The sequence below is a fragment of the Procambarus clarkii genome, chromosome 34, assembly GCF_040958095.1.
Source record: "Procambarus clarkii isolate CNS0578487 chromosome 34, FALCON_Pclarkii_2.0, whole genome shotgun sequence".
In the NCBI taxonomy this organism is placed as follows: domain Eukaryota; kingdom Metazoa; phylum Arthropoda; class Malacostraca; order Decapoda; family Cambaridae; genus Procambarus; species Procambarus clarkii.
Window position 1 is genome coordinate 36,596,259 of NC_091183.1, and position 27,699 is coordinate 36,623,957.

Genomic DNA, 27,699 nt, shown 5'->3' on the forward strand with positions numbered 1-27,699 from the left:
AAAACTACTGCCATCCACAGGATAAGTATAAAGTGTATAATAAAAAGTCAACCAAAGAAGAACGCGAGTCAGTAATACAGGATACAGGTGGAAATAGTAAAACACAGTGACCCTGGAGTGACTCGAACACCCAGCCTTCTGATCTGGAGTCAGACGCGCTACCATTGCGCCACAGGGCCGTGGTAAGTTGTCCTAAACTCCACCCTCTCAACCCCTCACTTTGGCTCGCGGCACGTGCTTTCCTCATCTTTTTTATACATAACAGAACAAAAGGGGTTATTTGATTACTAATCTTGATGACGAAATGGTAAACCAATATTTGTGTAAGCCTCTAACATAGCGTTTCGGTCATGTACAAAGCCAGCAATGATAAATAATTGATTGAGTACGTACATGGAGCTATTAGCTCTTGGATCTCGCCTTTCTAGCCAATCTATTTTTTTCCTCTATTATGTCTACTACATATAACACACACACACACACACATACACACATCCCTAGGAAGCAGCCCGTATAGCAACTGCCTAACTCCCAGATACCTATTTACGACTAAGTGAATAGGAGCATCAGGTGAACGAAACTCGGCAATGGGTCTAGTTTAATAATAATATTACTATATTCCTATATAATTATATAATATCTTAATACTGTTAAGAAAAACAAATAGTCTACATACAAACTGTTTGACTTGTCTATATACATAAATGCACAGTCAACATAAATGTATATAGTCAATATACATAGATGTATATAAGTCTATAAACGTAAATATTTGAGACTGTCAATGCTGTGTTCTCAAAAACTATCACGCCCGAACAGGGACTCGAACCCTGGACCGTTAGGTTAAAAGCCTAACGCTCTACCGACTGAGCTATCCGGGCTTGGGAGCATACCACACGAGCTAGGTATATCAGTCACACGGCTACACGCTCAATACTTGCAACCCAGCATCTAATTTAATATTACAGTATTATAAGTTTGATTTATAGTCCAGTAGTGTAACTGTCGGTGCTTCTTGATGTATTGATCAGTCTTACCTCGTGACCTTGAGCCAGGCCTAGCGCAGGCTCCTCTTGTCTCACGCAGGTGAATGTCTTGCAAGGATGTATAGGAACTGTCAGTGGAGGGTGTATATCGGAGTAGTGGAAGGTTTATATAGTAGGGGAGGTGTATATAGTAGGGGGTGGTGTATATAGTAGTGGGAGGTGTATATAGTAGGGGGAGTGTATATAGTAGTGGGAGGTGTATATAGTAGGGGGAGTGTATATAGTAGTGGGAGGTGTATATAGTAGGGGGAGTGTATATAGTAGTGGGAGGTGTATATAGTAGGGGGAGTGTATATAGTAGTGGGAGGTGTATATAGGCGTAGTGGAGGGGGTGTTGATGGTGCTTAACTTGAGAGTGAGGGGTAGCGGTCCATATGTTAATTACGGTGGTAGTGGTCCACTGGGGTAATGGACTGGTAGAGTCGTCTACCAGTTGTGGTCCTCGAGGGGTAAGGGAGGTGGTAGTAGTGGTTGCTAATTGAGGGGCAAGGGTGGCGGTACTCCTTGAAAGTGACGATGGTGGTTCTCGAGGGTGAGCTAGGGAGTTTTTTAGTGTAGTTCATTTATTATGTACCCCATACCCATCTTGTAGGGTGTAGTGGAAAGGGTTACAGAGGCATATAATGGGCTCAGGGGCTGAACCCCACAATTCGTTTAGCTAAGCAAGTTACAATCTTGATGAGCTAGTTACAAAATTCAATATAATGACTTACCTGAATAAATATTTGAATTTGAATTTGAATAAGTCGTCACATCAACAATGGGTTCGAGATCGACCACAAGTACAGTTTCTAAATTAAGCAACTGACATGTGGAGAGCTAGTGCCACAATTGATATGTTTCTCCTGCACACCGCCTCCCATCCAGTGGGCAGCGGTGGTTAAGATACAATCACTTAGTTACTACCTACTAGGGAAGGGTGGGGGGGGGGGTCCTTAGTAGTTGTTCTTATGGTAAGGGTGATGATGGTGTGGTAGGTGGCCCTTGAGGGTGAGATGGTCCTTGGTGGTCCTTGGGGGTGTGGGGTTTGGTGGTCCTTGGGGGTGTGGGGTTTGGTGGTTCTTGAGGGGTGTAGGAGATGGAGGTGGTGGACCTTGAGGGGTGTGGAAGGAAGAGGTGGTGAGCCTTGAGGGGTGTAGGAGATGGTGGTCCTTGAGGGGTGTAGGAGATGGTGGTCCTTGAGGGGCGTAGGAGATGGTGGTCCTTGAGGGGTGTGGGAGGTGGAGGTGGTGAACCTTGAGAGGTGTAGGAGGTGGAGGTGGTGGACCTTGAGGGGTGTGGAAGGAAGAGGTAGTGAGCCTTGAGGGGTGTGGAAGAGGTAGTGAGCCTTGAGGGGTGTGGAAGGAAGAGGTGGTGGACCTTGAGGGGTGTGGAAGAGGTGGTGGACCTTGAGGGGTGTGGAAGAGGTGGTGGGCCTTGAGGGGAGGTGGAGGTGGTGAGCCTTGAGGGGTGTGGAAGAGGTGGTGGGCCTTGAGGGGTGTGGAAGAGGTGGTGGGCCTTGAGGGGTGTGGAAGGAAGAGGTGGTGAGCCTTGAGGGGTGTGGAAGAGGTGGTGGGCCTTGAGGGGTGTGGAAGGAAGAGGTGGTGAGCCTTGAGGGGTGTGGAAGGAAGAGGTGGTGAGCCTTGAGGGGTGTGGAAGGAAGAGGTGGTGAGCCTTGAGGGGTGTGGAAGGAAGAGGTGGTGGGCCTTAAGGGGAGATGGAGGTGGTGACCCTTGAGGGGTGTAGGAGATGGAAGTGAACCTTGAGTGAGTGTGGAAGGTGGTGGTACTATAATAGAGTGATGGTGGTCTTTGAGGGCGTGGAAGATGGCGGTCGTAATCCTTGAAGGTGTTGGAGGTTGTCCTTGAGGGGTAGTACTGGTCCAGGAGGGAGAGGGTGGTGGTGGTAGTCGTCTGTGAATGAACTCTTGTGTCTTCCCGCCTCGCCTCCCTCACAGGGCTCCCTCACTCACTCTCTACCCCAAAATATCAGGAATAATTAGCACTTACTTACTGCACTCTACCATCATGCTAGACACAAACTATGCTCTCATATATTTGGTGTACATAACAAAAGTAATTATACTATAAGCAAAATATTAAAATGTCATTAAAACTAAATTATTTTATTAGGTAGCTATTGTTGTAGGGTAAGTTATATATATATATATATATATATTACATCGTACACAAGACAATTCGCTAGTTTGTAATTGTTAAAATCGTTACTGGGGTGAAATATTAATTTTATCTTGATAACTTAACTCGTGTAAAGTTTCATAAGATTTAGATATATATGAATGCTTATGAACATGATCAATATAATTCAGGAAGTGAATATTTCGAAGTTACATACAAAAATTCCCAAACATACCAGTAATAAAATAATTTGAAATTACTAGAGGGTATATATTTAGAATTCTGGAATAAAGCGTGAGATAGTGAGAGAGGTGTAGAGTGAGGTAGTGAGTGAGGGGTGTTAAATTACTATATAATTATATAATATTATACTGTAAAATTATTATGTTATGTCTCCTCACAATCCCAATGTACCTTCTTGTATATATATAAATAAAAAATAAATAAAATAGGTGATCAACCTGTTGCGGGATGAGGGGTGAGGTGTGAGTGTCAGCTGTGTGCTGTAAACAAACCCCATCAGGTGTGGCGGGGGTCGTGATGACCTGACCTGCCTCTACCAGGTCAGTTATCATCCTGGTCACCCTGGGGTGCCTCTCACCTTAATCCAGGGCCACTCACTTCACCCCAGGGCCACACCACCGGGGCCACGGAGGCTCAACTAGGCCTTTGGAGCAAGCTGGCCAGCCCTCAGCCACCCCCCCATATCTGCCTTACATTTATATGCTTCAAATTATATAGTTTCTTGTGTTAATGTAAACTAGCCTAGGTAGGGCTGTAATAGACAAACTACATTGATAGCCAAATGTGCTCTTATAGGCCTAGTTCATACTAGGCCTATAGTAACTTAGTAATGACTTTGTACAATGACCAGTCATGTCTTAACTTTTTCCTAGGATCGACTGTCGGTGCATTAGGCTAAGGACCCACATATTAAATGGTCGTGCCGGTGTTCTGGGCGGAGCACCCACAAAGGGTTGTCGGTACAATAAGCCGAGAATTGGTGACCCGTTATGTTTTTGAAGATCCTTTGCAGTTCGCTTGAACCTTCATTGAAAATCTTATTGAAATTCACTCGTGGAATATTATCTTTTGTAGTGGTTGCATTATGTTTTGTAGGAAACCTTAGAAAAAAATGAAGTTATATAAATAAATTTTTATGCAAAAATATAATACATAGATGTTTATGAGTATTTTGCTGGGTTAGGAACTTTGAATGTAGTACAGCCTTATATTCCATGGGCACTCCATCATGTCATGTCTACTTAACGTAAAGCTGTTACATCAGCCAAAGCTGTTAATGCCAAGAGAGTACTGCAGTTAACAATCTAGTTGGAAAAATCCTCAGAAAAAATGGGGGGGTCTTTAATTAGCCGCCAACTTCCTGTCCCCATTTAGGCCACTAGATGTATGATAGCCCTTGGGTAAATCTTGGAAATGAATCGATTGTTATGATAATGAAATTTGGCAATTTCTGATTGTGGATAGGTAGTAATATTGGGCTTTACAATGTTTGTATGCCAGGCATGGGATCGAGTCTGAGTGAAAGCATACAAAGTGGGGACTATTTATATAAAAAAGCAAAAGGACTAAGGTATATGAGAGTGAAATATACTGTACAGGTACTTTAGTTTAGCTCACTGATTCTTAGTGTTCTTTTGACAGCTCTCGTAATGCCCCTGAGGAATTTCTTCCGGGGCAGAAGTGCCAAGTCTTTTCCTGTAAAGATTGTAACACTCGATGCTGAACTGGAATTTAACTTGCCCTGGCGGGCAAATGGGCGCGACTTGTTTGACCTGGTGGGGCGTACTATTGGCCTTAGGGAAACATGGTATTTTGGTCTCCAGTATGAAGACTCAAAAGGTGACTTTGCTTGGCTCAAAATGGAAAGAAAGGTGAGAAGATATTTATTTTTATTATTGATATGATTGTTTTATTATTACTGTATTATTATTATTATTATTACAGTATTATTATTATTTTATAATTATTATTATATAATTATTATTATATAATTATTTTATTATTGATATTATTTATTATTATATTATTCATATTTTAGTTATAAGTTATAATGACCATTATAATTATTATTACGGTCATTATAATTAATATAATTATTGTTTAAATACTAACATCATTATTATATGCTGTAATTATTATTCTGTAGGTGTGGAGAGAGAGCACATGTAGACATACTGTATATTGTTTCAATGTTGTTTAAAGGCTTTTTATTTATTCGTTAAACTTGGTATATGTTAAAGCCATTTCATGTTTTCAGGCTTTATTTTTTGTGTATGGACAATAAGATAAGTAAAGACGTTGAAAAATTCATATTCACTTTTAATAATTTAAAGCACAATAATGCTGAAGAATTGTCATTTCCAGATGCAATATGTTTGCCTTTTATAATATTTTCAGAATTCATGTCTATTTTCAACGATAGGGACTTGAAACATTAACAAATTCTTGAATAACACCTTGAGCAAACATTTCTAAGCTTGTGTGGTTTGTGAGTGTGTGAACGCTGTTGTTTATCAGGTCCAGGACCAGGATATTCCTCGCCGCTCTCCCGTACCATTTGTATTTCTGGCTAAATTCTACCCGGAGGATGTGAGCGAGGAACTTGTGCAAGAGGTCACTCAACATCTTTTCTTCCTTCAGGTAACAAATATAATTTTGTGTCCACTTAATGGTGAACTGGGGGCTTTAAAGTGTTAATGCTGTAATTTTGTGTTAGGTATTAGTTGCAATATTAATACTTGCATTAAATTTCTCAAATCTTTTTGTTCACCAGCTTGAGAACTAAGTCAATTTCTGTAAAGACATCTAAACCTTTAATATTTGTTATGGTTGAATATTATTTGTTGTTTTAAAGATCCAGGTAGATAGCTTTTAAGCAAAAGTGCCAGCTGCTTTTTCCAAGATTAAAGTGCATTGGATGGCTTCTTCACGTACCGAATACTGGAGAAGGCAATCACAACAATAAAAGTCTAGTTATTTTACTTAAAGCCTAAAATAACAAAAATGACAGAATACCAAATTTAATGTAGAAAATTCTGAAGGGCTATATAACTGTTAAATCTGGAGAACTGTAGTTCAGGATATTGTTCAGTTTGTTGCACTGAGAAATGTCCACAGAAGAATCAGTGGCAGGAGGAAGACAATTTTATGTTGTGGGCTTCTGGGTAACTTGAGCACTATACATTATCTAGTACTTAAGACGTAGATACAGTATTTGTAAATATTTTTGAGTGCCTGTATTTTATTAGCCATGCTGTGGACTGCCATTTTATACATATAAAATTTCAGTAATATGGTTAAATTGCTAATTTGTTGCTAAAATTTGTTGTTTATTTTTTGTTTTTACAGGTTAAGCAATCCATCTTGAATATGGACATATACTGTCCCCCAGAGATGTCAGTATTATTAGCATCATATGCAGTTCAAGCTAAATTTGGTGATTATGACCCAAGCAGTTACCAGACCGGTGCACTCTCCATGGAGGAGCTGCTGCCCCAGCGGGTCATCAAGTGAGTTGCTCAGTACCTGTCTCAGTGCAAGTGGTGTTCATTGCCTCACTGTTGGGTGTACTTGTGCGAAAATCAATAGAGTACAGTAGTTAACTGCTGCGCATGGTGCAGGGGGTTGCAAGTGTACGTGAAGACTATTGCATGGTATTAGTTTTAGCTGTGGCTTCTTGCGGTTTTTGACAAAAAAAGCAAATTAAAAATAAACGTGATTTTAGTTATGAGAGAAAATTTATTTTGTTATTTTTATAATTTTATGAAATTAATTACCCCCTGAAAGGGTAGAGTTTTCACCTTTTTTTTCATCTTAAACTTGCTGTATCCATGTGATATCCGAAGAGTACTATGACACTGGATTGATACTTTTAACCCCTGCACTGCACACCTGTTTCAAGTGACAACTTCATGGTGCAGTTGTCAATGAATTAGTAACATTGAAAGTTTTTGAAAATGTGAAAAGTTTCAAAATATTAGTAAGTTCAAAAATTGTAATTTGAAATCACAGAAAGTTAACAAACTAAAAAAAAAATACTGATATTGCTAAATTCCAAAAAATGTTGCCCACCCATCAAGCACCTTAATATGCTATACACAATGCAGGGGTTATATGAAGGCGTAAGACGCTCTGTTGTTATTTGGTAACCCTGGTGGTTACCTGGTGGCAGATTTTAAATGTTTTAATATCAGTGGGAGGGGGAATGGGGAGGTAGAGATCTTGAGCAGTATCTAAAATACCAGTATAAATAACAAGTAGCATTTTCGATATTTGTGCATACGTGCCGTGATGACTGGATAATCCCGATAGAAGAGGGGAGGTGCAGCCTTGGAATTTAATAACAAAGTATAGAAACACTAGTGACTGCTAAAAGCAATATTATGTATTAAAAGTAGCAAATAGCTATTGTTCTGTTTGAGCTTATGTATTATCATTTGTCCCAGTGAGTGTAATGTATTATGGGTTTTGTAGCATTGTACATAGGGTCTTAATTTTAGAGGAAGAATTTGTTGACTGGACTAACTATTCACCTCGTCTAAATTACAGTCAGTATCAGATGACGGCCGAGATGTGGGAGGAGCGCATCCGAATTTGGTATGCTGACCACCAAGGAATGACGAGAGATGAAGCTGAAATGGAGTACCTCAAAATTGCACAAGATCTGGGCATGTATGGTGTCAACTACTTCAATATCACCAACAAAAAACAAACAGAACTATGGCTTGGTATGTCACTTGAAGATTTATATCTACAGTATTTTCTTCTTATAGTCTTTGTAAAAAGTAATGGTATATTTATTTGTAAAGTACTGAACCAGATAAAACAGGTATCAAAAGAATACATAAATATTCAGACTTATTCTAAATGTTATCTCTGCCAACAGGTGTAACTGCACTTGGGCTTAATGTTTATGAAAGTGAAAACAAGTTGGAACCAAAGATCAGCTTCCCATGGTCTGAAATACGTAACATTAGTGTTGATGACAAGAAATTCACTATCCGTCCCACAGACAAGACTGCTCCTAATTTTGTGTTTTTTTCCAAAAATAGTCGTATGAACAAACTTATCTTAGACCTCAGTATAGGTAATCATGATTTGTTCAAAAGAAGAAGAAAACCTGACACAATCGAGGTACAACAAATGAAAGCTGCTGCCAGGGAAGAGAAGCTTCGCAGACAGGTCAGCTGTTTATATATAGTTTATTAATTGAGAGTGATTATTGTTGCTTACAAACCAAGATATAGATGTCTTTTGGATTAACTAAAGAACTAGTATTCAAATAATAATAGACTAGTACTGTATTCAAATAATAATCTCTATATAACTACAAAATAAGGAATAATGTCCCTTAATTAAAGAACTTAAGGAACATTATTCCTTATTTTGTAGTTATATAGAGATTATTATTTGAATACTAGTCAATTTAGTATATCAGTAATATTATGTTTCAGCCACCATTATCAGAATTAATATTACAATACTGTATAATATAAACAATTACCATATACATTTAGTTTATATATAAATACTATTTGGCCTGTATCATATTATATACCTTGATTTATATTGAATATTGGTGTAACTTATATATATATATATATATCTTTCCAATAAACCAAAGTGTAGAGAGGTTTGTCATTTTTAATGTGAACGAACTGTTTTCTTGGAGCTAGACAAGACGCATTCCCATTAATATTATTATTTAGCCTGTCTCTGGTGATAACAGTTGTTCTGCCACTTTCAATTATACACTAAGAACATGCACATTAACTGACTGATCACATCAAACCTGTTTCTGAATATTCTTCTGCTCTTGGTAGACTGATAGTGAGAAAATGTATTCTGTAATGTACTGATGACACTGGCTCCCTCAAGACTGCCTGTCCCATCTGTATTCATCTTGGATATAATCCCTTTATCCTCACCCTTTCCTATATGCTTTCATCTTGATATGTCCGACCACTTGGACTGGTCGGTCCAGCAACATACACACTTTATGCAGGTTAGCATTCAACTCCCAACAGTCCAATGTGTTAGGCATTATTCCTTCCCTCGCTCATTTTCCAGGTCTTATCCTCTGCTCATATACTTTCCATGTGCTCCATATGCCTACTGGCTTAGCAGTTTCACTGATTATTATTTATCTATCTTCTTGGTATAAAATAAACAAGCAGCTCCGAGGTGATTATGGCTCGAGCAACTATATCACTACAGGTAAATGCTCATTCAGTATAGTCTCTCATCTTCCACCCATCCTTTCCATATATATTTGTGTACTGTAGATCCACTCACAACACTCCACTATAAGAACAACTGACTACACAGTCATCTTTTATTTCAGATTGAAAAGGACAAATTAGCTCGTGAGAAACAGTTGAGAGAAGAAGTAGAAAGACAAAAGGCTGAGCTAGAGCAGCGATTACTTCAGTACCAAGAGGAAATGAGAGTGGCAAATGATGCACTACGAAGGTAAAAGTCTTTGTAAATATTTTAATGTATGAATATTAGACCATTACTTTCTGGGGAAGTAAATTTGCTAGTATCATATTGAGCACTTGTTAAATAGTACCTTGCGATGATTTCGGGGCTCAGCATTCCCGCTGCACGGTCCTCGACCAGGCCTCCTAAATGTAATGAATTGCTAAGCAAAATACCAGTAGTTTAGCCAGCAATCACTAGGATATTTTTAGTGACATAATAAATTAAGAAGACCAAAAATACATCAATTGATGACCACATGAGAAAGGAAAGGTTTCATATATTGCATTAAAAAAAATAAAAGCAAATATACATAGAAGGGCTTTCCATCCTCCCATTAATTCCTACCATTAGTGATATCAGAACTGTAAGTTTATTTGACCATGTTTCAGACCCTAATTCATATTGATATTAAAATGCTCTTTTATCTTTATATTTTGAGAATCTGTAACATCAACTGTACTCTTTTCCAGATCTGAGGAGACAGCAGAGCTGCTTGTAGAGAAATCTCGCATTGCTGAGGAGGAAACAATGCTTCTAACACAGAAAGCCTCAGAGGCAGAGCAGGAGTGCCAGCGCGCACACATCATTTCAGCTAAAACTCAAGAAGAAAAAATGCTTATGGAACACAAGGTTAGTAAGTGTGATGTAAATTTATTGCTTGAATTACAAATGCAATTCAAGCAATAAATTGTCAAGGTACTGTTTACAATGTTCATTGTATACAATGAGCTCTGTATACAGTACCTTGAGAAAGGATATAGGTTACATCCAAAAATTTGGTTTTTAATACACTTAAATATAAATTGAATTTTTCTTTCACCTTCATTTAAGCACTACAGCATTGTAGCAAGTTTCTCCATTTTATATGATATATATAAATCAAAAGCAATAGCAAACTTTACAGAAATATGTTGCTGTAAAGTCTGGCTACATACTATCAGGCTCAACACTACAACATAGTTATGGACGTGCATATTGTGTATGTACTTGGTAGGAAGACAAAATCCATAGAAAATGTGAGGCACTAATAGAGTGGTGAATGTTTATAAGTGCTCTCCTTACTTTTTCAAACTATGAAATTAAGATTGTATTTCAATGCTTATGTGCTGTATGATTTGCAGTATGATCTTTAGTATTATTAAAATGTAATATGTTTATTATGCAACCAAGGTGCGAGAGGCAGAAATGCTGGTGTCAAAATTGGTCGACGAAGGAGAGAGGAGAGCTACAGAAGCCGATCGTCTTCAGCATGAACTAATCCGAGCCCGGATTGCTGAAAAACAGGCAAAGGAAAAGCTAACTGGTTTTATTCAAAGCTTTAATGCTTCCATTAGCCATTCAGCAGCCAACTCGACAATTCTTAATGCATCATTACTGAATGCATCCCTTCTGAACTCCTCCACTCCCCATCTTGCAACCACATCACTCTCCCACGGGTAATCTTCGAGCAGCATCCAATTGAATTTATTGCCTTCAGCTCATTTTGCTCTGAGGAAAAGTTAACTTTGATTTTGTCAGTGTATAGAATTTGTTTCATTAGTTACTAAATTTGTGTAATTTATTGTGTATCTCCAGTAGAGATATCTTTTGACTTTCACAGAATTAATACTGTATTTTATTTGTTTTGTTTTGCTGCAACAAAATATCAAGCAACAGCCTTATTAATATTTAGCACCAAGCTCCAAATGTGTGTAGCGAGCCAGAATTCGGCTCAAATTAAATTTATGTACGTGACATAGAATGTTTTATATATACACTATAGAAAAATTTAAAGAGGTAAACCAGAAAACACATATAGCTACTCTAATGACTCTAATGACCAAAAAAATACAGATTTTAGTATATATTAATAGATGTTACACTAAACAGTAGCACTGCTGACATAAAAAAGTAAGGAAATTGTGTAGTACTGTACTGTATTTTATATCAATATATTGTATTTCTTTCCATACAGTTTGGTTATAGGCAGTAGCAATGATGTAGGTATTGGATCTACTGGGGACTTGCCTGATCTGACGTTAGGCGGCAGCACCGATGCACTGAGCTCATCATACGTTGGGCCGGAATTAACATCTTTAGACCTACTGAATGACACAGATGTGGAGCAGCTGAGCTTAGAAATTGAAAAAGAGAGAGGAGAATACCTGGAGAGGTCAAGACACCTGCAACAGCAACTGCGGCATCTAAAATCTGAAATTGAAGTAAGATTTGTGAAATATGGAATTGTTTGTAGAAAAGTTTGGGAAATAATATATTTAGACATAAAAATGCCAGAATGGAAAAAAGTCATCTTTACCATTTATTAAAAGTTACAGTACTACTACTATGTAATGTCAAATGTCAAAAAAATAAAATGTTTTCTCACTTTATTATGTTTGTGTTGTAAAATTACCTTATATTTCAGGTGTTGAAAGTGGAAGAAAATCAAACAGTTTTGGATGCTGTGTATCATGAGCAGCTACGGTCGGGAGAGACCAAATATTCCACTCTTCGTCGCACTCGCTCGGGCACCACCAGGACCAGAGTTGCATTCTTTGAGGAACTCTAGGGGGTGCTTTGTGTTATATTGGTATTTTTTATAAAGAGATAGAAACTGTACAAAAGAAGATTGGAACAAAACTAGAAAGTTTAATTGTCGTGAATTGGAATCCACGTACAGTACAGTATGTAAATTAAACATTACAGGGTCTGTGTATTGTACTGTATATGATTGACTTTCATGTTCCAATCTACTGCAAATATTTTTAAAGACTATTTCTAAATGTTTTCAGAATTAAACTCACAAGCTCATTATGTTTACTGAATTGCAAACACTATGTTATTGTAATAAAATAGCATTATCTTTTAAGATACGTATTGTGATTAGAAAATTGGTCTGTCAACTGAGGTTAGCGTTCTTTTACTCAATGACATTTTCTCCTGCTGACTGCTTATTTTTACCGTTTCCATAAAGTTATATTATGTGTGCATATAATAAATATGGTACACATTTGCTTTATAATTTATATATATATATATATATATTTATATATATATATATATATATATATACAGTATATAACGTGTGTAAATCACGAAAATTAACACGTGATGAAAAATGTGACAGTGTCAGACCACACAGGAAGAATTGAAACAGGAATTTCTGTAAGTACTTTTGCATATTAATACATCTTCAGAAGGAATGAATCCATGATCTGACATTGTCATATATGTAACATATTTATATTATATACTGTATATACAGTACATATATATAAAATGATGTATATTTATTGTACCCCCACACGTATGTTGAAGTACGTTTGAGACAATAAAATGCATCTCAAATGGATAGAGTAGCTTAGGCTATTTCTACACACTCATGTTTGTTTCTGTTCTTCCATTTGCTTCTCTAACTATTCCTGCTTCTTCCAGTTCCTCTTCAAGACTTAACTGTAACCCTCTTAGTATTGGACCTTGTGTACCTTTTACTCGTTTTAGTATTGTATGGTTGTGTAAAAAATAACACAATTTTTTTTATTCAAAATAATACACAAAATTTGTAACTACTGTAATATTTTATTCTTTGCAGTTTAATTTTTCCTTACATTATGCAAAGATAATTATTTTATAAAACTCTTTTTGCGAGTTAATTTTGTATCTAATTTCAAAAATGGATTTGATTAAAATAAAGTGACTGATACAAATTTTTGTACTATACATTAGTCATATTTAAAGTGTTTAGGGAAATGTAGTGCCTTGTTTATTGGTGCCAACTTATTGTTCACTAAAGTTAAAGGAGAAACTTGTTTTTTTTTTTTTAAGTTATAATTGACAGCAGAATTGCTAGATGTGAACTAGTCTTGATAATAGTAGTCCATGAGTTTCCATAGGCAGGTGCAGTCAATGATCAGTGCACAGATTGTCCAGAGATAGGTAAAACCTTTTTCATTGTACACTTCGGTTTAGGGCAGCTATTATCTGATCAGGATATTTTTCACGATTCATTACTATCCATTTTAGAAACAACAGTTGCAGTTTCCGGTATATTTCCTTTAATTTCTCATTCTAAAATGTCGTCTCATTGCAATTTTCACATAGGATTGGCCACTCTTGTTTTAATTATTTAGTGTCAAGCCAGAGGTAGGCTTTAAACTTGCTTGTCAGCAGTGAATTTTGCTTCAGTACAATGGCAACTTGCTTCAGTACAACTGCATTTTTCTTCAGTACAATGGCATCTTTCTTCAGTACAATGGCAGCTTTCCTTAGAAGATTGTTTTCCAAAAGTTGATAATCTTAGGAATACTAATTTTACCTATCATAAAAATAATGGATTCATGTGAAAGTGTAAAATGTTTCATATACTTGTAATGAAAGTCGAACAGGGTTTAAGAACTAGCTAATCACATATGGGTCTGAAGATGGGAACTCGCTTTTGATTCATGGAAAGGAATCGGACAAATATTTGTCTATTTCTAAAGTTTAGTATGTGGACAGCACGAGGGAACTGTAATATTTTTATTTTATTTTTCATTTATATATTGTTGAAGTGAATGCTAGAGATCTCAAAGGGGGTTCCCAAGGCATCTTATCTCTGATCCTTTAGCTATCCAAGTACCAGTAGCTTATGTAAAGATGTTATTTTTGTCAAGCCAGTTGTGCCTTTAGATTAGTTTTATGATAAATAATTATTAGGCAAATTGTGCTTAAACATCGTAATAATATGTAAGTAATATGTATATGGAATGCATTTTGTGTTGTAGTTATCAGAAGGTCAAGGCGGATAAAAAATTGTGTGTGTATGATTTGCAACCGGCCCTAAGTTCACACATACATACATACATATGTACACATATACGTATATATATTTAATGTAGATATGATAGAGCCCAGTAGGCTCAGGAATCTGTACACCAGTTGATTGACAGTTGAGAGGCAGGACCGAAGAGCCAGAGCTCAACCCCCGCAACCACAACTAGGTGAGTAGTTGTGCTTGAGGGGGTTGAGCTCTGACTTGAGCCCCCTCAAGCATGCACACACACACACATACACACACAGACAGACAGTAAGTACACACACACACTGGGTATATTTATTTATTTTATATGCTCCTTAAATTTTGCTTTCAAATTTCAGCAATACTGATATTACATGTTAAAATAACATCATGTTTTAAAAATGTAACTGCCAATCTACTAACCTAATTTTTTCTGGGCATACACCCAAAAGTACACACACACTATATTTTGTTGGCCTACGTGCAAAATATGTGCTTAATATCTCATTTGCCTCGCAAAGTTGCAGACTGGAACAGGGCATTTAATTTGTTAATGTACTAATGTATGTATTTTTGTGCTTATGCAGTACTGTACTGTACTATGTGCTCATTAGAATAGTTTTAATTCAGATAATTACATACTGTACAGTGAATCTGAATCATGTAGGTCCACCCCATTCGAGTTACCTCGATATCTTACCAGGCATGTTAAAAAATGAACAGCCATTTTCATCAAGTTCAATCACTCGCAGCTTTCATGGATAGCATAACTTTCACTTGACACCTCCACGTTGAGGTCTGGTGCTATCAGACATAGTCATAGAAAAAATTATGTAAGTTTGTATTAAAACAAAAAAAAATTAGGAAAGTAAATCTTTCAGTAATGGAGTGGTACGAGGTAGACTCACGTGAGGGAAGAACACTTAGCTGGGCAGGTTGAGAGGGTCAGGACCGGTTGACCCTGGGCACAATATGTACCCCTCGGCCACTTTTAGGATTGAATAAATATGGTATGGTCCTCGCTTCCTGTCAGCTGGTGGCCTTGAGCCCTTTAAAGGTGGAATAATGAGAATTGTAAAGGTTTGACTGTTGGCTTGCCAGAGACTTGAGACTGCTTGAAATCAGACTGTTACCATTTGACTGACAGTGACTGCCTGACTGAGAATACCTGCCTGCATGCTTCACAACAACAAAGGCAGGGGAATCGGTGAAGAAAAAGACATAAGAAAAACAAGTATAGAGACTTGCCAACAGCCAGTTATGGCAATCATTCTTTAAGGAAAATAGGAAAGGCACCTGCCTGTTGCCAACACACATTACATCAATGTATACATATGAATTTATTATAACTTTGGGAGTAAAGAGATTAAGTGCTTATACAGTAATTTAATTGGTACAGTATTGGTAACTCAAATTGCTATTAAACAGTCTAGAACTTGAATTCAAATTTATTCAAGTTTCTCATTCCATGTAACCTTCTTACCCAAATCTCTATTCAGGTTTAAAGGTTGAAAATTCAAACATTAATTCATTCAGATTGCTGTACTCAAGAGATTCGGATTACCAGAATCTCTGAGGTACCCTGTTGTTTTTTGAGAAATTCCTTGCTGCTCAGTGGAAAATGAAATAGTTCTCTGCTGATGGGGGAAGATGCTTTCAAAAAGATTGTATTTATATGGAATAAATGTTTAAAGAATGTATTTGTCAAAATTATGCATGCTGTGAATGAGGTTGTATCTATAGTGAGTTTTGATTATTGGATACATGGTTGTATCCATGTTCATTGGATAACAAGAACATGGTTTTAATCTTTGTTACTTTGGAGCCATCATGAAAATCTTTGTGTTAAGAGAAATATTAAGGCTCAGAGAAGTGTGCATCTTTATTGGTGTCCATCAAAAACAACAAATAACACTATTTAGTAAACAAAAATGGGATGTGATGTTATTGACATTAGCACTACTGCATAAATTTCTGCCAATTATATTTCTGTAATGATCAGCTTAAATTAATGTGTATGTTATAAAGTAGAAGCTTCCCATGTTATGCTTATACAGTACTTTCTTTGGAAAATTTGTATGCTTGTTAATTTATATAGCAGAAGGGTAATGGAAACAGGACAGGTATAAATTGAGAATCTTGGTAAATTAGAGGGTCCTAGTAGTACAGTCGGGTTCGTTTTCGATTCCCAGGAGGGACAGAAATGGTTGGGCACATTTCCTTTCACCTAATGCACATGTTCACCTAGCAGTAAGTAGGTACTCAGGAGTTAGTCAAGCCTGTTGTGGGGTTGCATCCTGGGTGGGGTCAGTAATTCAGCCTGGGGGGCGAGGGGGAAAAAAAAAAAGACCCTGATAAAAGCCTAATGTGTATAAACGCACTCGGGCTTCCTGTCCTCCGACACAACGAATTATAATTATTATTAAATATTCCTGTGGTAATTTAATGATCATTTATTGAAGGTTTGGATACATTTGTGCCAAAGAACTTGTGTTGGTTATAGTCGTACCTGTATCTTGACAAAGTGTGGTATGAGTACCGGCAGTTTATAAAGATTGTATTTTTTCTAAGTGTAGGATATGTTATGCAAATATGTAGACATATGGCCACATTAATAATCTACTCTCTTAATTTGTCTGCAAGGTCCAGTTTATATGGTGGAACGGCACAAGAGGTAAGTTGATTTTAAGATTGCTATGTTTATTCTTCCTAAATGCCAAAGTAGAGGATGTATGCTTGTATGTGATTAACATTTGTTTTTTTAAGTGTCCTTCCTTTGTTATAATTAGAACATTGCCCACCTACCCAAAGTATGAGGTCATATTAGATTTTTCTAATTACAAATCCAGCAACTAAATAATGTGTAAAGAGATTGTTACACTAACTCGGTCTTAAATATTAGATGACAGTAAATGTGTATTTCTTATTCAGTTTGTTAATTTTTAATCTAATTGAACTGTTTTTTTGTTTTGTCATAGATGATATGTAAAAATGTCATAATATTGTGAGGGGCTGTATCCCAGATACAAACAATGGTTATGTGATAAGTGCGTGTGTAGAGAAGGATTTCTCTCTTTGTGGAACATGACGTGTTCTGTCACACCAGGTTTAGGGTTAGATTTGTTAAAAATTAGGTGTAGAAAATTTTCATAACTGAAATAGGGATGCTGAAGAAGGTAAAGATCTGAGTGGATTAATTTATTTACCATGGTTAAGTTTATGTATAAGTTAGATAGCTAATGTCCAACACCATCACTTCTTATAGGGCTGTTTAATTCTTATTTTCACTTTCTGAAATTTAGTAAAGTGCTATTTAAGATCAATTTTGATGTGGGCTTGGTTTGTTTGGCCGAATGTCCATCATCATTGTACAGCAGTGGTGCTTTGGTATATGTTGGCATTCCATCACTTCGTCTGTCACTGTTCATAACAGCCATACTAAGGTTCCTTGTACCAAAATCCAGGCTTTCTGTGATGTTCAGCAGAATACCTGGGGGTTGGCACAGTGGGCAAACTTACCTTGTAAATCTCCCCCTCTCCCCATCCTATAGTGCTTCCATGGGACACTGAGGCAAACTAATCTTATGCCTATAAATATCACTGTGCTGTTAAAAGCTTTATGGTATTTAGTTTTAAATGCTTTTAATTGTCCTTCCTCCTGATCGAATCATCAATAAGGCTGGCCTTTTGAAGCCTTGGCCTAATATTTACTGCTTAAACAAATTTAAGCTTGCTAGTATGACTGAATTTTAGAGAAGTATGCTGCATATGTTTGCTAATGTACATTCTTTGTAAGCATGTCCCAAAGAATGCTACTACAGTATGAAACTTTCCATTAAGTTAAAACTTAACTTTTATATATTCATCAAAACATTAAACAGACTAATAACTCACTGAATGCAGTCAAATATGTTGGGTATTGTTAAATGTGTGATCAAACTTGGCGTATTTCTAAATTCACACACGTGGTCATATATCCATTTTACTCTATTCTTGAGCCTTTGTTTGACAACAATGAAAATTGTCAGCAAGTTAAAGGGGAAAAGGAATTTTAATAATACTCAAGTATCGGGTCAATAGTGAGGAACCTGATTTATATGTGGATAGGTCACTGCTGTACCTATATATAATTAATATTCCTGTATTATTTTAATAATACCCACAAGATACATGAGCAACTCTCTGGTTGATGGTGCTCAACTGAAATGTATTGACTGTTTAAGAGTTCTTTGTTGATAGGTCACCTACACACTAATTGTATATCTGTATACTGTATAGAAGAATTCTAGTCAGTACATGTTTGTCATGAATGGTGACGATTTAATACCATATTTTGATGAAAAAAAAGGCAAGTAATGTATGTCTTGTATGGTTAAGATGCATTAATATACAGTATACATTAAGAATTTTATTTTCACAATGTAATCATAAAAATACACATGAATTATTGTAACTCATGACTAGTACTTTTTTAATTTGACATCTTCCTAAATAATTAATATTAAACTGGGCACATTAGGATTTTTCTGAAAATTTTGTGATCAGATACTCAATAAATACTTAAGATATTTAGGCATTAAATATTAAATATTGGTAGATACTGTACTGTATTTCAGTTATATGTAAATTAATTTTTGTAAGTAGTTGCTGGATTTGTTAGGAAGTTGTGACTTGCATTAGAATTATTAAAGATCATGGTCACAACTAGCTTTTTATGTAGGGAGTAAGTGCTTTAAGAGGTAGAGAAATCATGTGCCTTTTTTTACTGGTACTCTACTGCCAAAGATGTGTATCACTTAGTGACTGATGCTGTTGATTTACTCAACTGATTAAGTCAGTTAAGGAGATGGAATTGCTTACATAATTTGTAAGAAATTTGTAAATAAAAAATAAAAAAAAATTTGTATGTTGTACTCTGTTCTTTAAAAATAGTCTCATGGATCTGGAAGAAAGAAAATTATATATTAGTAATAGTAGAGTAGCTGCTGGCCTGCCCCAAATTATATGAACATGCATATATGGAAAAATCCCAGGATATTCAAGGCCTTTCCCCAGCTATCAAATGATGTTACTTGCCTGTATTTTAAACACGTGAAAATTGGGGGCATTAGCTCTAAAACCCTATTTAAACTGTACAGTCACGTGCAGTCAAGACCAGGATGAAACCCGGTAAACTCTAGTGGAGGTCTATAACAATTCCCAATGAGCCAGACACAGTAGGTGCAGTGCCAGGCTCATTTGATGATCACCACCACAGCAGGTGGTGAAGTGCTGTAGTTTGTCAGTGGTTTCTGACTTGCTTCGAATGTTCATATTCATTTCTTGCATCTTGTACAGGTTGTGTGTGTGTACAATGCTATACTGGCAAAACAGTTACCCAAGGGTTATATCCTTCTTTCTTGGACTGCTTCATGGTGTAAGGGGAGGGGATAGAGTTGTGTGAACGTATACTTTGACAACTAAGAGGACAATTAATATGTAGATTGTGAAGCTTTATTCCAGCCAGGAAGAAGAAAAAGTAAGTACATTTCATCTTTCATGGGTAAGCTTTGTGGTATTGCTGGGCCACAGTTTCTCAATTTGTTTGACCTTCCATTTGTAAGTTGAGCAAACACTGACATAACTCAAAAATTAAAAAGTATTTGGTGCCAAAGGAACTAATTATCAATTGCTTCAAATCCTTTTCCCCTTGTTAATTATGTCAATTTTAGATGCATAAAAAATAAATATATTCCATTTCACTTTGCATGTTGGGTCCTCTTGGCTGTATCACACTAATTGATGAATTTACTTGTGTAGTGAGGCATAATTAAAATAAAATAATTTTGAAGTAATTATGAAGAGTACTAAGCCAGAGTATGCTACATAAAGATGAAAATATTCAAACGTCTTTGAAACTAAAGCCTCTATATACTACAGTATATTAAATAGCTCCAGACCATAAACCATTATAGCCAGATAAGCTCATTCCCATATTGCCTCCTTTGGACATACTTAAATTATGAATTGATAATGAAAGTTCTAATATTTTGAACGCTATTTATTTAATTGCAGTGAAGTACTTTCACCCTCGAGAGAGATCAGCAAAGAAAGTTGTCATTCAGTAGAAAATGAGACTTATTATATAAACATTCTTCCAAATTTAAAGGAAAGAAATTACTCAAACAACATACCATGTTGTGAATAGTGTATAGAGCAAGGAAATGACTAGACGCAGAGGGCCAGTCAAAGTGCTTTCAGTTGGTGAAGAATGTAAGTACCACAAGTAAACTGGAATGAAGAAAAGGCACAAGGAAATACATACACCAGCAGGAAGCCTCCATGAACTGTCTTGACACTGACAAGGAGGATCATGTCTCAAACACCTGACTGAGTAGGGATACAAGCAATGAAGTTATCACATGCTCCAACTCTCAAAAAATAAAATGCATTTCAAATAAAATTCCACCTTCAGATTAATATAGCATATACATGGCATACATACATTGATCAATATAGTGTATCAATACAGATCTATATACTGTACCAATGTGCAGAACATATACATAGATCTATATCTGTATACAATGTACATTATATTCAAATTGAGATCTATATGCCTGAATTATATCTATAGACCTCTTTTGCTATAGAGCAAATCAATATAGATCTATATCTATTTACTGTACAGTGCATACATAAATCTATATAACTTAATACTTATTACCAAAATCATTTAAAATAAAGTTGTATACATTGCTTACATGAAGAAATTTTATCAATTTCTAATATAATATAGTATAGTACTTAAAGAGTTTGCATTATATTATTTTGTAAAAAAAAGTATGTTATAGTAAACATCACATACCTGATATATACTTATAATTTTTGTAGATAATTTAAGTCGGCAAATGTGGTACTGTAGTTTGCAAGTATAATTTAAAGAATGATTTTTAAATTATGTGTCAAAGAATAAATAGTTATCTAGTATGTGGCATCAGCTGCTTAACATTTACCATGGTTATTACAATAATTACTGCATTACAGTAGTGTCAGCATTATTATTCATCATGGAACATGATATATATATATCGGATGATATGGTCTGGGATGCTTCAAGGTCATCAGCTGAACCAGACTCACCATGAAGCAGTTTACTGTTATGGCAGACTTGTTATGAAGTGAAACATGAAGCACATCGAGCATCATGTTTTGATGCGCACATCGATGTGCACATCGAGCACATCGAGCTGCAAGTTGCTTAAGTATTCTTTACATTCAAGCATCCACGTGCGGGCCAAGGCTACTTTAGCCTTGGGTCCCACCATGGCTTAAACCCATATTTAGGTCAAAAGCTGTGTAATTTTGGTTTTTCTTGTATCACATTTATTTTAAAGCGCAAACATCTGATTGTCTTTTTCATCACGAGCCATTGTTCGTTGACGCGGGCCTGAGGATCCTGTTGCAGCTGTGATGGTTGGTAGTGCATCAGCTGCTGCTGCTCGTTCTGCCAAGAATCGGTCGAACTCGGAGGATGAAATGGTCTCTTCTCGTGCACCTGCTCCAGACTTGGCATCAGCTGGCTGTACATGTAAAAAAAAATAGCAGTAACCTCACATGGATCATTTTAATGTATGCAATACTCAGTAGTCTTAATAGTGAAGAGCATAAATCTATATATAATCATTCAAAATACATAAGGGAAGTAAATTATAAAGATAAAAGATACTGTAACAGAGTATCTTAGCACATTATTTATACTTATTGGATATTTTACAGAAAAGAACAAAAAAAAACAGCAGAAATGCAAATAATAGTGTGATACACCTAAGGTCAGCTATTCATATTCATGCAATAATTATATGCTTGGCAACACAAAGCAAGAAATGACAGCTTCACTTTGCTGCTGTGGTCATTGATAGCAAACATTACTTACTTGTTCGTTCAGCCACGCCTCCATCTCATCAAAGTCACTGTCTTTAAGTTGCTGGAAAACACACACACACAAAAAGCATCACATTAGCCAAGTAAGTTTGAGAGTGGTGGGTTGAGGACTAAAAGTAAAGGGGAGCATAAGTACAAAACATATAATTGCAAAACATCCATACCATCTAAAGATCAATGGAAAAAAAATGGATGAAAACTTCCCGTCCCCAATTTTGAACGTCAACATTTCTCCCGTGAATAACTTACAGTAATACAAGACTAACATTAATGGAGAATTTGTGGGACCCTGCCAAACATCATGCACAATATCATTTGAGCCCAAAATATTAAAATTTTAAAGTTACCTGTATTAAAGAGGATAAGAGTTAAAACAAAACAGTACAAGGGGGAATATGAGCAAAACATGACCAGTGTAGTACAGAGAAAGAACACAAACTTTGTAGTAGAGACAGAACATGAACCTGTATGGTACAGAGACAGAACATGAATTTGTGAAGGACAGACAAAACATGAACCTGTTCTGTCTTTACAGAGAAAAACAAACTTGTGAAGTATAGAGATGGAACACAAACCTGTGTAGTGCAGAGAAAGAACATGAACGTTTCAGAGAGCAGAGAGGGTTGTTGATCAAGAGTGTGTGTATGAAAGGAATAGCATACTATAGTATGCGAGAGTGAGACTGTGCATTTTATTTAAAACCAATCGAAGGATACATGTAATGCAACTAATGAACGTTTTCCGTGAAACTTTATACTTATTTACTAATCTGGCTGGGATCCATCAAACATATATTTCTTTAATATGCCAACATGCTGTCAAGATGAATAAACTACATCACTTAATTTTTTAACCATTCAAATTTCTTGTTCCTTATTATAAGAAGTGCATGAATGCTAGAAGAGAACTAAAGAGCTCACAGTATGTCTTGTACAATGAAGGCTAAATAATGTTTTTTTTTTTTTTTTTAATATTTGATACATGCAAATGCAAACCAAAATACATGATAGGCTTCAGCTACTGTGCAGTGTCAAAAGGAAGATACAGTGTCAACAAAAGCTTTCTTGTGCTATATTAATCTAACCTTACACAATTATATACCACTGTAGCTGACAGAGCACTTCTCCCAATACAAACACTTCTCCAAATGTATTTTGAAGAACTTTAGAACTTAGGCTTTCAGGTTATATTAGTCATCATGATCCAATTATATGCAACATGAATGCCCTCATCATACATCATAAGTGTGCACAGACAAAGGGAAAGTGCAGCTACAGAATTTGCATGAGTAAGCAGAGGTGTGACACACTTAAGAAACAATGCAAGTTAAAAAAAAAACACTTACTGTATTTAAAACTTATATTTTCTTAAATGGACAGCTAGCTATAATGCTATATAGGGGAGAACTAATTACAGCATTTATAGTTTATACTATATATATGTACAGTATAATTTGTTTTGTATGCGAGGTCAAAATGTTGTCTAGGAAAGCACATGTGCAATACGAAGGGATGTGCTCGAGCATACAGATGTAAAAAACCAGCATTGAATGTAATGAAACACCTCTGTTTGGGGAGGATGGGGGCCCCTTGGTAGCTGCCTGTAGCTAGCTGCACTGAGATAACTCCACACAAGACACATCAGCCCTTGGCAGTTCTTAAAAGCCTACTGGAGACCAGAGGTCAAAACCTGGCCCACTTAAAAGAGGTGCAGAGAACAGAGGATTCATTATCACCCTCACCAAAGAATCAAACTCATAGAATGGAAACAAAGCTAAACAAACAACTGCAAAGTTCAGTGAATAAATAAGCAACGTAGCAAATGTCTCAGCAAACAATCCACCCAGTAGTTAGGTCATAATCTCCCCCCGTCTAGTAACAGCACACCACCAGTAGGTGGCAGCACTATGGGGTAGGGGCTGCCATCTTCCCGTCACTAACCCTCAGTCTGGAGCATATGACAAACCAACCAATATACCTGGCAGGGAGAGGAGGGACATGAAAGTAGAGGGGTTATGATCTAACAACTGGATGAATCTTTTGCAGTGTCATTTGCTACATTCTTTATTTACTCGTCAACCTTGCAGTTTTCAATTTTACTTCGGTTACTTTCTGGGGGTTTAATTCTTTGGTGAGGATCATTGTGAATTTCCTGCTCCCTGCACCTTTTTGAGTGGGCTAGGTTTTGGTCTCTGGTCTGCACAAGGCTTTTAATGGCTGACAAGGGATGATGTTACTTGTAGGTGTTGAGCTATCTCAGTGCAGCTAGCTACAGAGAACGATCATGCAGCCACTCCAGGAAGATATTGGGGTGCACGACACCAACCACAAGTAAAGAAATAAAGGCCGGGATTTGATGGATTGCTAGACTGAGGTATTAATGCCGAGAGAGATGTAGTGTAGCAAGTTGATTTAATAACCTAATGGGATGCAAAATATTTAACTGACAAATATGGCAAGCAGAAGTGTAATGAGGCTAGAGCAGCCATTAGGTGGGTGGAGAAAGAAGTGATTAAGCAGCACACTGGCATCTGTGGGCTTGGCTGAGTGAAGGGTGACAAACATGCTTAGTCTGTTCTCTCACCCATCACTTCACTGATTTACTGTGGAAGAGGCAGTAAAAAAAAGAAGTCACCAATTTTCATCCCATGTACATTTCTAAACATGGATTATAACTGAAAACATAACTTCAGAGGTTATTTCCTTTAATATGTCCCTAATTAAAGAAATAACACACCAGATTTACTTAAAAATATACACAAGAGAAAGCTGTTGCATACTATCAAATCAGTCAGAATGAAAGCCCAATGCAACTGTTGGTTTCAATCCTCTATCCATAAGAAGCTCTCATTCCATCTTCTCTGATCTTGAGAACATTAGAGGCCCGAGACTGTTCAACATGCTTCCACTACATATAAAGGGCATAACTGCATAACTGGCCGACCCCTCAAAAGTGTTCAAGAACGAACTTGATAAGCACCTCCAAAGGATAAGGATACCTGATCAACCAGGCTGTGACTCATATGTCAGGCTGCGAGCAGCCGCATCCAACTGCCTGGTTGACCAGTCCAGCAACAAGGAGGCCTGGTCGAAGACCGGGCCGCGGGGATGCGAAGCCCCAAAATCATTTCAAGGTAACCTCAAGGTAACCATCTTTTTCAGTCCCCCTCCCGATGCAAAAAAAAAAAAAAAAAGAGAACAGATACAGATCCTTAATAGCAGAGCAGCAGAAGGGTTAAAGATCGATAGGCTCGCTATGCGTGCTAGTAGCTTTACAAGAATGTAACACCTCTTGTATAAAAACACACAGTATACGTATACATATTCAGAAGGTCAAAGCTCCTTTGATGCTAATTAAGCTCATAGCAAATACAGATTTAAAATATTTTCTGGACTATGTAGTGAGAATACCGATATTGTACTTAAAATATAATACATGCAAAATGCTATATTTGGAGAAACCTTTGACAAATGAAACCTAACTACCAATACTGCTTTAGTTATGACTGCATTTCTCTACACACTTATTGGCACAAATATACAACACTGACATTTGCTTCACTCATGGCCAGTCATGTCTACATTTAAAATGTGTGCATTTTCATGAACAAATCCACAAAGGCTGTGACTAGGATTCGAACTTACATCCGGGAACATCCCAGACACTGCCTTTATTAACTAAGCTACGACATGGTCGAAAGAGTTGAAACCGAAGTTCTACTGAACTTACTGGATCCTGCAGCCTCTCCGAGGCACAAACCAGGGTTTTACACAACTCCCCCATGCACTCGAGCTATATCAATAGGCCGTTCTCCCTCTTTGCCCTTACTTCATTACACACAGAAATCACAATAGCGTGATGCATCAAATGAACAAATCCACAAGGGCCGTGAAGAGGATTCGAACACTTGTGGATTTGTTCATTTGATGCATCATGCTATTGTGATTTGTGTTGTAGTGTGCATTTTCCTTGTAGCATATTACTATTGGCATGCCCTTCCCCAAACACTGCTTAGTAACCACTTCCCCTTCTGTCATGGGTCAACACTGAATATTACAATTTCCATTTCTACTCCCATTGAATGTGGGGTTGATCAAGTCTATATGAATCATCTTGGCCCATGCATATTTGTTCTCAATTCTGATGCATCAAACCTAAAGTGGGGAAAAAGAGCACTTCACACTGCAGTAATCAAACATTGCCCATGCCATACATAGCTTACTTAAGAATTCAACCTGTTGAATTGGCCATTGCTTTGAAAAGTGAAGAAACTTGACATGATTTATTATGTATTTAAAATGAAAAATATTATTATTACTGTATTAACACTTTTGCAATCCAGCCTCTCCGTGTGTATCCAGACTGTAGACGTTCTGGGGTCCCATGAATATAATGAATGTATCAATAGGAACACAAGTACTTACATCTTGTGTAATTATAATGGAATTTCATATCGTGATGACCACCACACTAGTATAGTAACATTTGCAATGATAATCGCATAAGCATTGTAAGCAATCATGAAACGGTAGTAGGATTTTTCCATCGGCCAAGGTAAACTCCACTATGTCCATACAGAGCTATTACATCTATACTGTATTAGCATCATTGGTATAAAACAGACAGTAGTAGTTTAAATCAACATATGATATCTGCATTACCCAGTGAATCAATGTGTGATAAAATTACTTTGAGGGTTAATTATTTTCATCATTCTCATTCTACTTCCCATCTGCATGGGTCAGGGAGGTAAATAATTGGCTTTTACAGCAGGGGACGAGGGGCCATTTGCACCACTGTAGTAGACAGTAGGCTCACCACATCTCTACGCAACACTTCCAACACATTTAAGGGTTTATGTTAAGATGCTTGCCAAACAGCCCCCTTGCAGATACACTAAATATTTGATATGCTGTATTACAGAATTTTTGTACTATCACTTTCATATTTTACATCAACACAGGTACAACCCAGAGTTTCACAACCTGGACAATTAATGGCTTATTTTCAAGATAAGCAGATCAAAAGGAAGTATTCAACATGTCTCATTTTGTTCCTAATGAAGGGCAACACACAAAACACAAATCTTGTGTTTTGGGTAATTTCACATTGCATGTTTGTTTACATGGTTTGAAGCTTAATATACCCAGAAATACAGAAAAATCCAAAATAATATTTTTAATGCAACAGATAAAACTTCATATTAAACATACAGTACTTGGAATTGTGAGAATTTCATATACTGTACTGTAATCATTATTTCCATTATTTGGCTACCACACAGGTCAGGGTTGGGATTCGAGCCAATTTAGTTTTTCTTCAACCCAAACATTTACACATTCATAAATAC

At 36.7% G+C, this 27,699-nt stretch overlaps 2 protein-coding genes and 2 non-coding genes across 12 annotated transcripts in view; 1 reads left to right on the plus strand and 3 right to left on the minus strand.

Annotated features, from left to right (window-relative positions):
- Positions 1–107: 107 nt before the first annotated feature.
- TRNAW-CCA (transfer RNA tryptophan (anticodon CCA)) lies at positions 108–179 on the minus strand. Its single transcript has one exon. It is a non-coding gene; the product is annotated as a tRNA-Trp (tRNA).
- A 629-nt stretch (positions 180–808) lies between these two features.
- TRNAK-UUU (transfer RNA lysine (anticodon UUU)) lies at positions 809–881 on the minus strand. The gene has a single exon. It is a non-coding gene; the product is annotated as a tRNA-Lys (tRNA).
- A 2,755-nt stretch (positions 882–3,636) lies between these two features.
- On the plus strand, positions 3,637–18,063 carry Mer (ezrin/radixin/moesin family protein merlin). 2 transcript variants are annotated; one of them, XM_045748253.2, is made up of 11 exons: positions 3,637–3,726; positions 4,829–5,058; positions 5,705–5,827; positions 6,536–6,696; positions 7,736–7,914; positions 8,073–8,368; positions 9,531–9,658; positions 10,141–10,300; positions 10,841–11,106; positions 11,625–11,871; positions 12,075–18,063. In XM_045748253.2, exons 2-11 carry the CDS (start codon positions 4,837–4,839, stop codon positions 12,216–12,218), a joined length of 1,926 nt encoding a protein of 641 aa, XP_045604209.1. In that variant the 5' UTR covers positions 3,637–3,726; positions 4,829–4,836; the 3' UTR covers positions 12,219–18,063. The 2 variants fall into 2 exon arrangements, with proteins under 2 accessions (XP_045604209.1, XP_045604208.1); XM_045748252.2 differs by lacking the exon at positions 3,637–3,726 and adding an exon at positions 3,754–3,932.
- Positions 18,064–20,451: 2,388 nt separating this feature from the next.
- The window catches only part of LOC123762050 (TOM1-like protein 2), a 29,685-nt gene continuing 22,437 nt past the window's right edge, over positions 20,452–27,699 (minus strand). For 5 of the 8 annotated variants that reach the window (XM_069335817.1, XM_069335818.1, XM_069335823.1 and 2 more), the window contains 2 exons: positions 22,342–22,392; positions 20,452–21,988 (listed from right to left, as the gene is read on the minus strand). In XM_069335817.1, coding sequence (XP_069191918.1) covers positions 21,797–21,988; positions 22,342–22,392 — 243 coding nt within the window. In that variant the 3' untranslated portion in view covers positions 20,452–21,796. Of the gene's footprint in view, positions 21,989–22,341; positions 22,393–24,932; positions 24,952–27,699 lie in introns of those variants that run through there. The other 3 variants (XM_069335819.1, XM_069335820.1, XM_069335824.1) reach the window with 2 other exon arrangements.

Bases quoted from the DNA above. Each gene is read 5' to 3' on its own strand.
- Mer (XM_045748253.2), top strand. From the start codon at position 4,837: ATGCCCCTGAGGAATTTCTTCCGGGGCAGAAGTGCCAAGTCTTTTCCT. The intron at 5,828-6,535 runs GTAACAAATATA...TTGTTTTTACAG, and splicing joins AACATCTTTTCTTCCTTCAG to GTTAAGCAATCCATCTTGAA. The intron at 7,915-8,072 runs GTATGTCACTTG...CTCTGCCAACAG, and splicing joins ACAAACAGAACTATGGCTTG to GTGTAACTGCACTTGGGCTT.